Raw genomic sequence first — 11933 nt, forward strand, 5'->3', positions numbered from 1 at the left:
TTTATAAAAAGATCTTCATAAATGAGATATTTATCCAAAAACTTCCAATGGATATGATCTAAATGCTAAAATGATTATGGTTTGTGTGTCATGTTTCTGTGGATTTATTTTTGCAATAATCAAATTAGTTTTAAACTTTCGGAAAGTGATATATACATAAATCAGTTCGTGCCGTAAATTCGTTTTTTATTGCTTTTATGGTCGTTAACGACGCAAAACCTTAACACGTGTCATGCGTAATAATGCATGTCCACGTATCACGTATGGATCATCATTGACTTGGCAATAGAGATGCAAATAGTTCGGAAGGAAACGACTTTCATGCCCAAATGCAATAATAATCATCACTTCTTCTTCATCTTCTTCTTCCTTGCCCAATTGTGACTTGTCTCTCAAGCTTCACAACGATGGCGATGGAGCTCAACCCTAACAACTTCCCCGTTCTCTCTTACGTCTTAGATCGTCTCCCCTTCACCCCCAAATCCTCTACTTCTTCACCACCGTCCAAATCCGATCCCTCCTCATCCTCCTCGAGCCACTCGATCGAGATCGTCACTCAGATGCCTCACTTAGCTCACCCCGACGTCCTCGCTTCCATGACGAGCGCCATCGCCGACGTCTCCCAGACCCGATCCGTCCTCCGAACCTTAGGCCCCAGACCGGATCACGAGACCGTCGACAAAGCACGCGCGAGACTCGCGGAGATCGACGCGTCTCTGTCGGAGTCCTTCGAGGAGATTGCTCTCTCTGCCAACGACGTCGACGTGGCGGAGAAAGAGCAGAAGAGGAGGGAAGCCGTGGATCAGGAGAAGACTTGGTACAACTCGATCCTTAAGCTTAACGAGCTTCACGAGTCGTACGAGAAGCTTTTGAAAGAAGGGGAGGAGAGGCTCGTGAGGATCTACGAGTCGGCTGAGAAGAAGGCGGCGGCTGTTGCGGAGGAGGAGGCTAAGGAGGTTGAAGTTAATGAAGAGGTCGTGAGTATACTGCAGCAAGCCGAGGAGAAACCGTTGGACCGTGTTGATTTGTCTGGTCGGAAACTGAAACTGCTTCCTGAAGCGTTTGGTCGGATCCAAGGTCTCCTTGTCCTTAACCTCTATAACAATCAACTTGAGGTAAGTTTTTTCTATATCTATATGTTAGGATTCTTATATGGTAATGTTGCAAACAAGCATGATCTTAGATTTAATGGGCCATAAATATTATTTTTGAAAAATAATTGTTTCCATAATTTATGAGTTTTTTTTATTTATGTAAAAGTTTCTTAAAAAGTTTATTTTATTTATGTAATTTTGAGTCTTTAGTGCATTGGAACAGGACCTGATGCTTCTTGTGATGTATGTGGTTTACTTGTATTGATTAAAGGTTATGTTTGGTAACAGGCCATACCTGATTCAATTGCTGGATTGCACAGCCTACTTGAACTTGATTTGTCCACCAATTTTCTGGAGACTTTACCTGATTCTATTGGTTTATTGACCAAACTAAAGATCTTGAATGTCTCTTGTAACAAACTCACAACTTTACCTGATTCCATCTGCAAATGTGGGTAAGTATATATTCTTCAAACTTTTTCCTCTGTTTTTATTAACCTCTCTGTTTCTTTAGTACTCTTTCTATCTTTTGTTCAGGTCTTTGGTTGTCTTGGACGCGAGCTACAACAATCTCACCTACTTACCAACCAACATTGGATTCGAGCTAGTGCATCTAGAGAAACTCTTGATCCACCTCAACAAAATCAGATCCTTACCAACATCCGTAGGCGAAATGAGATCCTTACGCTACCTTGATGCACACTTCAACGAACTTAACGGTCTTCCTGAATCTTTCGGGATGCTCACTAACCTCGAGTACCTTAACCTGAGCAGTAACTTCAGCGATCTCCAAGATCTCCCTGCTTCGTTCGGAGATCTCATCAGCCTCCAAGAACTCGACTTGAGCAACAACCAGATACATTCTCTGCCCGACGCTTTTGGCACGCTGGTTAACCTGACTAAACTGAATTTGGACCAGAACCCGCTCGTTGTACCCCCTGATGAAGTGGTGAAACAAGGCGTGGATGCGGTTAAAATGTATATGGGTAAGAGATGGGTCAGTATGTTGGAAGAGGAGGAGAAGATGGCCAACATGAAGGAAGAGATGGATCAGGCAAACGCCGATTGGCTTGCTCGAACCACTTCAAAGCTGAAAACGTATGTGACTGAGGTATCTGAGTATCTTGGCTCCAATTCGCCAAAAGATCCTTTCCTTGACCAGCAGCTATGAAGTGAATCTTAGCTTTCATTTACTATGTTTCTGAGAACATGTCTGAAGAAACAGGAACCAGTATCCAAGTAATCATCATTCAGTATTGAGTTTTCCTTCTTTGCTGCTCTGTTTCAGTATATAGATTATGATCTTTATTTGTTTCTGGTTTTAAATTTTATTTGCATCTTTCTCATAACATTTAATTGATTTGCTATAAGTAATTTTCCCCCTTTTTAAGAATGAATGTTCTTGTGATTCAACAATTTTGAGAGAGGGAAATATAGTTCGTGCTAAGAAGTGCAAACAAAAATAATTATTTGATCAAATTTCATATAATTATTTGAATAAATGTTTCCATTGTGTGTGATGAAGAGAAAACAAAAATAAAAAATTCTTATATACAAGTAGATGGGAGATCTTAATACTTGCTGATGCAGAACTTTTGAAAATTAAAATTATATGAAACCATATAACTTTACATACTGTATCTCACAGTATTTTTACCGCAAGTTATAAATAATATTAAAAGTTGTTAGTTTGCTTATCAAAATGTATGGATGGAGGAACATGACATGTATACCACCAGAAATCTTTTTGTCTATCTAACAGAGAGAATCAAATTTCTAAACAAGACTCAACAGTACTATATATCAAATATCAATGTAAATAAATGTAGAGCAATTGCACTTGATATACACGATAGAAACATTATTTAGGTGATCGGTTACATACTGTTTGACTTTTCTCATATCCCAAAAGTAACCTTATACAAATCTGACTCGCCTTCTACGTTAATCCTATGCTGCCTAGCTGTCCACTATCTCTCCCTCTCTGTATATTTCCTCCATCTCCCTCTCTCGTGTCTAATTGTTTTTTTCTTTAAATTGATTTTTGTTATGCCTTGAACTTTCTCTATAGCGGAAGAACATCGATGTTAAACGCCGGAAGGCCACCGTCTCTGTACTAACAACTGCGGCTTCCTCGGCAGCTCCGCCACCATGAATCTATGCTCCAACTGCTACCGCGATCTCTGCCTTAAAAACAGCAAACTCCCATGAAATCCACTCCGTCGCCGGAGATCGTTTCCGTAAAATCCACCGTCGAATCCTCTCTCTTCGCCGTATCTCCTCCATCATCGGAGATCGTTTCCATCTCTTCTCCGATGATCCAGCCTCTAATTCGAAGTCCATTGGCTGAATCGGAGGTAAAGGCGAAGACGGTGACTCCGCCACCGGAGCAGCAGTAGAAACGGCTGAATCGATGCGTTGACTTTTAAGCTATACAGTTGCAATGGTGTTTGCTTTCTATGATGATGATGATGATGATGATGATGGTGACTGGTGAGCTGCTACAGTAAATCCGGCTACAATATATTACAGGAGGCGTCAAACGGTGAGGAAATGGCAACGGGCCACTTACGTAATTTCGTTTATCCTCCTATATCCAACTAGCCAATTAATTTATTTTCTGCATGGTTACCTAAATATCTTTATTTTCTTGTATATTCAGCTAAATAGCTCATAAATGTAATATTATGCAAGAAAATACATATTGTAGAAAACGACAAAAATATTGGATTTGATATTCCAGATAGAGAAAAGAGGAGATACAGAATCATATTATACAAAAAAATGAACGTGCGATACACATAGTTGTACAAATTTTCTTTTTGCACATAGGTCTTGCAATCTTTTTTCAATCTACAAACCCCGCCTCTTTTTATTAACCAAATAAAATATTTCGTTGATGACTCAAGTACAATCACCGATCACGGATCACCTATTTAAAAAAAAAGCACACAGGTTTGGGTTATATACGAACTTAATGTTATTTAGCAGAACTATAAATATCGAAGAAATACTAAATGGTCAAATTGACATCGAGAGATAAAGCCATAAGAATATCGTTGCGTTTTCGACTTTAAGACTTCTTTATCATCAAATTTGTAGTGATTTTCGTTTTGTGGAAAACGATAGTCTTCCAACCAAAATAAAGTTTATCTGAAAAGAATTTTCCATTAAAGTGGGAGGTACCGCACATCTACATTAATAACTTTGTTTCACATATACTTTTTTTTTTCTTGAGAAATTGTTTCACATATACTTCCGCTCTGCATGCCACTAATTGATACATCACGAATCAGAACTAGTCCAAGTATTTAATTATTTTATATGAATATTCGGTGCTTGCATAATTGATTCTTCAATTAAAGACAGTTCATTTTTTCGCCAAAAATATTACTCCTTCCGTTTCTTAAAGAGTGTCGTTGTAACATTTTTCACTCAGATTAAGAAAGTTGTTGAAATATATGTAAATTGTAATTAATTATATCTCTTTGACCAATAGTATTTTAGATAAATAAAATTATTTATAAAATCAATGCAGTTTGCAATTAATTTTCAGCTGAAAGTTAGTATAATTTACATTGGAATTGTAAAATGACACTCTTTGTGTAACAAGAAAATGAGTTTAAAGTGACACTTATTATAAAACAGAAGGAGTAATAAGTTAAACCATTTTAAAATGTTAACTAGAGAATAAATGAATAAAATGCTAATTTGTCTCTGATATTTCTAGAAAGCCACTCAATCTTTTTATCCTGGTTGATTAAGTTCACTTTTGGTAATTATTTTCAAAACTGAGACTTATTATGATGATATACTTCTTTCTCTTAATTTAAATTCATATGTGTTTTCGATGAAAAATTCTCTTGAATAACTTTTTGAGTTTATATTTATAAGAATAATTTTCAAAAAAGAAAATAATCAAAAGAAATTTTATTAAAATCTAAAATATGTATTTATATCTTAAGAATTAACTAATCTAGATTTAGGGTTTAGAGTTAAGGGGTGAATTTTGGGATGGAGTTTCAAATTTCAATAGATAAAAAATAAATACTAAAATTTTCAAAAAAAAAATCATTTTATTTTTAAGAGATATTTTGTGACAAATTTTTTTAAAAAACTATTTGAGAAAATTGACATTTTTCAATTGAACGACGATTATGTTGAATTGTAATAACAAAAGTAGACGTAAATTTATAGAGTGAAAAGATACAAAAACTTTATTTAAGACTTTACTCTAATGAAAACTGTATAAATACCATTTTTATTTTTTTGAAACTTTAGTATAAATACCATTTATCAATCGAATTTAAATGCGTCAAAAAATGAATTCCAAATTTTGAATTATTTGATTTGATTGCGATTAAGACACGAAACTGTCAAAACCAATCTATATGTGCGGTTCATAATCATTTGGTACACCATTCTTAACATTTTTACCAAAACAAAAACAAAAATCATCTGGTACACCATTAATTGATTTCAAAATCTAACGTTCCAAGTATAAGGTATATATGGCATCCGATTCGACTGAAATGATAAAGAATCTGATTAAAGTTTTAAGCATTACGTATGCCAATCAATTTTGTTGGCGTTAAACAAATAAAACGTACTCCGTTAGTAACCATCGAGTTTCAGGTATTATCTAGCTGGCCTGCAGATACTAACAAGAGATAAAACTTCAGTTGGAAGGTTTTATAATATTTGGTGTTCAAAAAAAAAAAAAGATAAAACTTCAGTTATAGATCTTACATTTTAATTATTGCAAGTAAACTAGAGCTGGGTTGATTAATATCATTTTGTTTTTCGTTTGGATTCGATTTTCTACAAACTAACTCGCAGATTCTTGAGTAAAGTCTTGTATTAGTCATCTTTTACGTTTTTCAGCTATAGTGGTCTCCACCGCAACGTTTCATATATAGAAAGAAATATGAACTTGTTGACCAAAAAAGAACAGAAAATTTTCCGGTATGATTTCAAGCCGGTCTGATTAAAATAATTATGTTATTTAATTAACAATTCGGTGCATAGTTTTCCAATACAAAAGAAAAATCAAGCTAAACAATATGATATTTGAGAAAAGAGCATATTCAAATCTGTTAAAGAGGATTGATCAGGTCATAGTTTTTTTTGCACTTGAGCATGTCTTTGTGTAATATATAAATTAAACGTAAGCAGAGTGAGAGAGCGTGCAGACACGACAAACACAAAAGGCCTCCCCACGTTCCGGTCGGTTGGTGACAACGACTAATGTTTCGTTTCTGAATCAAAATCTCTTTTAAGTTTTCACCAGACTCCTTCTCTTCACTCGACTTGCTTTTTTTTTTCCGATCAACATCTTTTCTCTCTATTTATTTTTGTCGATATGAGAAAACTTTGTCCCAACTACAACCTCGAAGACGGGTTAGAGACCGTCCTCGAGGTTCCCATGCCCGAGGAGTTGTTTTCTGCGTCCAAGACCAAACCTGGATGGAACCAAATGAAGTCTTTCTGGTCAAAACCCACCGCGACTGCAACCGCAACAACCAACACAAACATGACAAGACTCTTTGGTGGCCGTAACGCCGAGATCCAGCTCCTTCTTGGAGTCGTTGGAGCTCCTTTGATCCCTCTCCCTGTTCAGCCTGACCACCACAACGATTACGAAAACCCTATCCACAAAGACATCAAAGACCAACCTCTCGTAAATAAACACCTTCCTTCTCTGTTTTATATTTTCATATGAGCAACTGTCCATGTTTCATCTCAATGAAATGATAGTAATATTTTTAATATGGAAAACCCGCAGGAGATGTCGATGGCTCAGTACATAGTAAAGCAGTACATAGCAGCGGTAGGAGGAGAACGGGCGCTAAACGCGGTAGAGAGCATGTACGCGATGGGGAAAGTGAGGATGACGGCATCAGAGTTCTGCACAGGAGAAGGAAGCCTAAACAGCAAAATGGTGAAGGCAAGGAGTATCAAGAGTGGAGGAGGAGAAGTAGGAGGCTTTGTGTTGTGGCAAAAGGGAATAGAGCTATGGTGTCTTGAGCTAGTCGTCTCAGGCTGCAAAATCAGTGCCGGTAGTGACGCCAAAGTTGCTTGGAGACAAACTCCATGGCATCCTTCTCATGCCTCTCGTGGTCCTCCTAGGCCATTGCGCCGTTTCCTCCAGGTACTTTTCTAACCGGTTAAAACTTTTTAAGAATCATATGACTATTCAGTTGAAATTATTCTATACATTTACAATTCTTTCCGTTATGATATAAAAGTTGTTGAAACTAAAGATGATACACGTATTTTTCTATGGCAATAAATATATCTTTTCTACACAAAGCAATTATAGGTTTTTAATCAATTTTTTTGGAAACTGAATGTGGATATTTTTCTTGTGGTTATACTACATTTTAAGTTTCTACTTGATTGACGAGAAGACAAATCTCATAAAGCATATGCATCCACTGATAATTATGATACTGAATGATATCGTTTATCCACTTGGAGTTCAATCATACATTCTTTTTAGATTCCATCATGACTTGTATGATGATGAGTAAATGTTGAAGGTTATATTGTCCTTGATTATTGGCATCAATCATCAAAACTTCGTCCTGGTCTAGCTAGCTAACCTACCATCAACTTTGTCAAAGAGATTTTTCAATCATCAAAGTATTTAGATAGATTTTACAATGTAAATTTATGACTTTTGAGATTTGATGTGGCCATAACTTACGTGTGATGTCATCTATGGAATTGCTCTTTACATTCTTATTCCAACGTGGAGAAAATGGTTACCAATAGTTGTTGGAACCATCTATGGTCCACCACTAACAACAACAACCTAGATACTAAATAGATTATCTCCAGTTAGATATTTTTGTTTAACAATGTAAATAGACTTTTTCCCTATTAGCAAAGTATAGTTATCTATAACCTAAGATCTTATTTTATTGTCATCAAAACATTAGCATAATTATTCTCCTGGAAAATCTTGACATGATGAATTAAAATTACTTATCGTTGACTTGTTACAAAAGTCTTTTTGTTGTTACTTGTTTGAAACGTTATGGAATAAAGTTTCTGACATCAAATCGTTAAAACAGGGTCTTGATCCAAAGTCAACGGCAAACCTATTCGCAAGATCTTCGTGCATGGGAGAGAAGAAGATAAACGAGGAAGACTGTTTCATACTCAAGCTCGAAGCTGAGCCATCGACGCTCAAGGCGAGAAGCAGCAGCAACGTAGAGATCATACGCCACACCGTGTGGGGATGTTTCAGCCAGAGAACAGGTCTTTTAATCCAACTCGAAGACTCTCACCTTCTGAGAATCAAAGCTCAAGACGACAACAGTATCTTCTGGGAGACTACGATGGAGTCTCTGATCCAAGACTACAGGATCATCGATGGCGTCCAGGTGGCACACGCTGGCAAAAGCTCTGTCTCTCTGTTCCGGTTTGGTGAGAACTCGGATAATCACTCGAGGACTAGAATGGAAGAGAGTTGGGAGATTGAAGAAATGGATTTTAACATCAAGGGTTTGTCTATGGATTGTTTCTTACCACCTTCTGATCTCAAGAAGGATGATGATGAGGAAGAAGAGGAGGAAGAAGAGGAAGTGCAATGTGGGTTAGCTGCGAACAACGAGAAGCTTCCTATGAAGATTAGAAGCGCTTCTTTGAGGATTAGTTCATCTAAGGTCCTAGCCATTGTGGAAGAAGATGATGAATCAGATGTCACTGAAGAGCTTGAGGAGACGTAAATGCATGGCCCTGAGTTTCGGTTTTTTTTTGTACATAATAATTTTAATCCATTGCAACACCGAAACATATGCATCTGAAAACAGAGGAGCATTTTTTTTTTGTATTTTATATATTTGGTTTCTTGATTCCTTTGTAAAAACCAATGAACTCTTGGGATGCAAATGCAAATGTCAAGTGAGATGAGAGAATGAGACTTCACAACACTGCATTTGCATTAAGCATCGTAACAAGAGCTATATATACATTATCCAAGATATAAATAAAAGTATTCGCGTTACATGCTCTTCTTCTTCTAGGTGTTGTTGATCTTACTCAAAAGTGGGGGAAAAAGGCATTGGCACAACACAAGAGGCGTTTAAAAGTGAGTCTCTTCCACTTTCATGGTGAACTTTGTTATGCTATGTGGAGGGAACATTGAAATGGAAGAGCCACGAAATCACAAAGGCAAAGACCATACAAGCTAAAAGGAAATTCAAGAACCGGTGACCTTGCCAGAAGCTTCTAGCTTCCACCAACGGAGGATTAGACATTCTCAGAGATTGACTCACAGTACCACCATTTACTTCATTCTGAGTTTCCTCAATCTCGGCCTCAACATTGCCGGCAATAGACCCGCACACTTCACATATTCTGCAACAATCAAACCAAAGAAAATCACATCACAATGAAAATGCTAACCATTTCCTCTCTATCTGAAAACAAATGCCTCAGAAATGAAACTTATCCAACATTCACTTAATATGTGTCACAACCAGAAACCCTAACTAAAATACACTTGAAAACTCAGATGCTTTTTTAAAAAAAAAATCCTCTAGTGGAACTTAACAAAGCATCATTCTTTCAAGATGAAAAATTGTCTAAATATAGAAACATTCAGACAAAGTTTCTCTAAAAGTCTCTAGGGGGACTTTTTTTTACTTGTTTCCTTTGAGCTTGAACCAAGTCTCAGCACAGTGCTTGTGAGCAGCAGCTAGATCATCTTTGCAAGAGCAGCCTAGCTCAATCGGAACACCAGACTCAAGATTCGTCTCGTCCAAGGTCATGTGACAAATCCTGCAATCTTTCTCGGAATGTACATATTTCTGAGGCACCCCAAGCTCGAGATCTACTTCCACTGAACACAATGACGCATTGGATCTCCTCTCCTCATCTTCCTCTTCTACACATGAGCAGCTCCGACGAGGTTCTTCGTTGTTGTCGGTGATGATGATGAGCTCTTTTCCTCCTCGGTTGTCGTCTTCTTCTTCTTCGACATGGATAGCTTTAAAGGTGTCGAGATGTGGCTGTACGGGCTCCATTATTGGTTTAGAGATATCAGATGACGAATCCTCTTCATGTAAGGTTACGAGGAGTTCGAGTATTTATGAGAGATCATGAAACTTTGAGATGTGATCATCAATGCTTCATTTGTTTTTATATTACAGCTGGTAAAGACGAAAGAGGAGACATTATTGTTGAAAGTAGTGTGCTAAATTACGTTTTTGACACTGAGATTTTTGGAGTGTTGTGATTTTTGAAGTGTGATCTGTGAAACTCGTCAGATTCTACAAGGCAACAAATCCTTTTCTAAACTCACTCCTTTCACTTCTTCTTCATCTAGGTGGGTCCTTTCCTTGTGGTGATGGAATGATATGTAGTAAATAAACAAACCAAATCAGGACACGATACAGCCCCCACCACCTCTGAATTAGATAGAAGTACTGGACAGGTCTTGGAACATAGCTGGTTTATTTTGTTGATAATTTTTTTTCATAATCCGTCAATATTGAGTTTCTTTTACTTCAGGATATTGAACAATGACAGTGACAATAAAAAAAGAAGGATATTGAACAATGTTTTGGCATTTTTTTTCATTTCCAAACACTGTTATATATTAGTTGAAGAGCTTTTTAAGAAAAAGTTTTACTTTTGTCTACTCTGTTTATTTCAAAATGGTCTATGTTAAGTTTGAAAAAAAAATTGTGCTTTAGAACTTTCACAAATATTAAAATTATATATTAAATTTTAAAATATATATTTTAAAAAATTATCCTTTAGAAAAAAAATAAACTATTTTGAAACTGATAGACTATTATTGAAAAGTATGTCACGGATTTAAATTTTGTGTGTATTCTTGGTTTCATCTAAATAAGCAAAGTAGTTGGATCATTCACCATTGCACATCATTTATATCCTATTAACATCTTTTTACTGCATTCAAATTTTAATAAAGAAAAGATAAATAAACCAAAGTATTAGTCAAATGTTTAATCTAAACCAATAAAACTACAATGTAATAAAACCTGTTGCTAAAACCTTATTAAAACATACAAATATTTATGTCTTGAGCTTCTGCTAATGTAATAAGGTAAACTAGATTTTGACCCGCACGCCTGTGCGGGTATATATTTCAAAAATATATTGCTATTTATTTTTCATATCAATATCAAAGCTGCAAAAAAAAATCAAATCCGAAGAATAGTAATACCAAACCCGAACCAAAATTGATTAAATATCCAAATTATTTAAAATTTTGATATTTAAACAACTGAAACCATAACCAATTCGAACCAAAATATTTTGAATATAAAAATGTATCCAAAAAAAATTATATACTTATATATATTAATTATTTTTGGTTTTAATGTATATAAAAACATCCAGAATATATATATGATACTTTTAGGTTGGTTTAAATACTTGAAAATATATAAAAATAGTCAAATATAAATATGTAACAAAGTGGAAGTATACTCAAAACACCAATATTTAAAATAATTATTGATTTTTGATCCAAAATTTAAACCAAACTAATTTATATGTTAAGTTTAAGTATTCTGACATATGTTATTCAGATTTATATACAATATATTATTTTATTTATAGATTTTAAAAATTTAAAATATATAATGAATTTTAAAAAATAATTTAAATGGGTTATCCAGACCCGAACTGAACCCGCAAAGATCCGAATATAATTCGAACTGAAATTTAGAAATATCTGAATGGGGCTAAAATCTTTGACCTCGGAAACGTAAAACCCAAACAGATCCGAAATGAACCCGAATGGATACTGAACGCCAGCCCTAGTTATAATTCGAATTGAAATTTAAAATATATGAA

General features: G+C 35.6%; 3 protein-coding genes across 3 annotated transcripts; 2 read left to right on the forward strand and 1 right to left on the reverse strand.

Moving 5' to 3' along the window:
• The first annotated feature begins 290 nt into the window (after nucleotides 1-290).
• LOC108814399 (plant intracellular Ras-group-related LRR protein 1) lies at nucleotides 291-2487 on the forward strand. The gene is made up of 3 exons (XM_018586960.2): nucleotides 291-1115; nucleotides 1383-1549; nucleotides 1632-2487. The coding sequence occupies exons 1-3, from the start codon at nucleotides 408-410 to the stop codon at nucleotides 2263-2265; spliced, it is 1509 nt and encodes a 502-aa protein (XP_018442462.1). The 5' UTR covers nucleotides 291-407; the 3' UTR covers nucleotides 2266-2487.
• Nucleotides 2488-6119: 3632 nt separating this feature from the next.
• Nucleotides 6120-8993, forward strand: LOC108814679 (uncharacterized). Its single transcript, XM_018587295.2, has 3 exons — nucleotides 6120-6774; nucleotides 6880-7245; nucleotides 8174-8993. Exons 1-3 carry the CDS (start codon nucleotides 6457-6459, stop codon nucleotides 8828-8830), a joined length of 1341 nt encoding a protein of 446 aa, XP_018442797.1. The 5' UTR covers nucleotides 6120-6456; the 3' UTR covers nucleotides 8831-8993.
• A 157-nt stretch (nucleotides 8994-9150) lies between these two features.
• Nucleotides 9151-10268, reverse strand: LOC108814680 (uncharacterized). Its single transcript, XM_018587296.2, has 2 exons — nucleotides 9750-10268; nucleotides 9151-9461 (listed from the first exon to the last, which is right to left on the reverse strand). Exons 1-2 carry the CDS (start codon nucleotides 10127-10129, stop codon nucleotides 9230-9232), a joined length of 612 nt encoding a protein of 203 aa, XP_018442798.2. The 5' UTR covers nucleotides 10130-10268; the 3' UTR covers nucleotides 9151-9229.
• Nucleotides 10269-11933: the final 1665 nt, after the last annotated feature.

Source organism: Raphanus sativus, chromosome 7 (assembly GCF_000801105.2).
Source record: "Raphanus sativus cultivar WK10039 chromosome 7, ASM80110v3, whole genome shotgun sequence".
Lineage (NCBI taxonomy): Eukaryota > Viridiplantae > Streptophyta > Magnoliopsida > Brassicales > Brassicaceae > Raphanus > Raphanus sativus.

Excerpts from the sequence above, each read along its gene's own strand:
- LOC108814679 (XM_018587295.2), top strand. The coding sequence starts at position 6,457 with ATGAGAAAACTTTGTCCCAACTACAACCTCGAAGACGGGTTAGAGACC. Across the intron at positions 6,775-6,879 it reads ACATCAAAGACCAACCTCTC|GAGATGTCGATGGCTCAGTA; the intron begins GTAAATAAACAC and ends GAAAACCCGCAG. Across the intron at positions 7,246-8,173 it reads CATTGCGCCGTTTCCTCCAG|GGTCTTGATCCAAAGTCAAC; the intron begins GTACTTTTCTAA and ends TCGTTAAAACAG.
- LOC108814399 (XM_018586960.2), top strand. The coding sequence starts at position 408 with ATGGCGATGGAGCTCAACCCTAACAACTTCCCCGTTCTCTCTTACGTC. Across the intron at positions 1,116-1,382 it reads TCTATAACAATCAACTTGAG|GCCATACCTGATTCAATTGC; the intron begins GTAAGTTTTTTC and ends GTTTGGTAACAG. Across the intron at positions 1,550-1,631 it reads GATTCCATCTGCAAATGTGG|GTCTTTGGTTGTCTTGGACG; the intron begins GTAAGTATATAT and ends TCTTTTGTTCAG.
- LOC108814680 (XM_018587296.2), bottom strand. The coding sequence starts at position 10,129 with ATGGAGCCCGTACAGCCACATCTCGACACCTTTAAAGCTATCCATGTC. Across the intron at positions 9,462-9,749 it reads TTCAAGCTCAAAGGAAACAA|AATATGTGAAGTGTGCGGGT; the intron begins GTAAAAAAAAGT and ends TGATTGTTGCAG.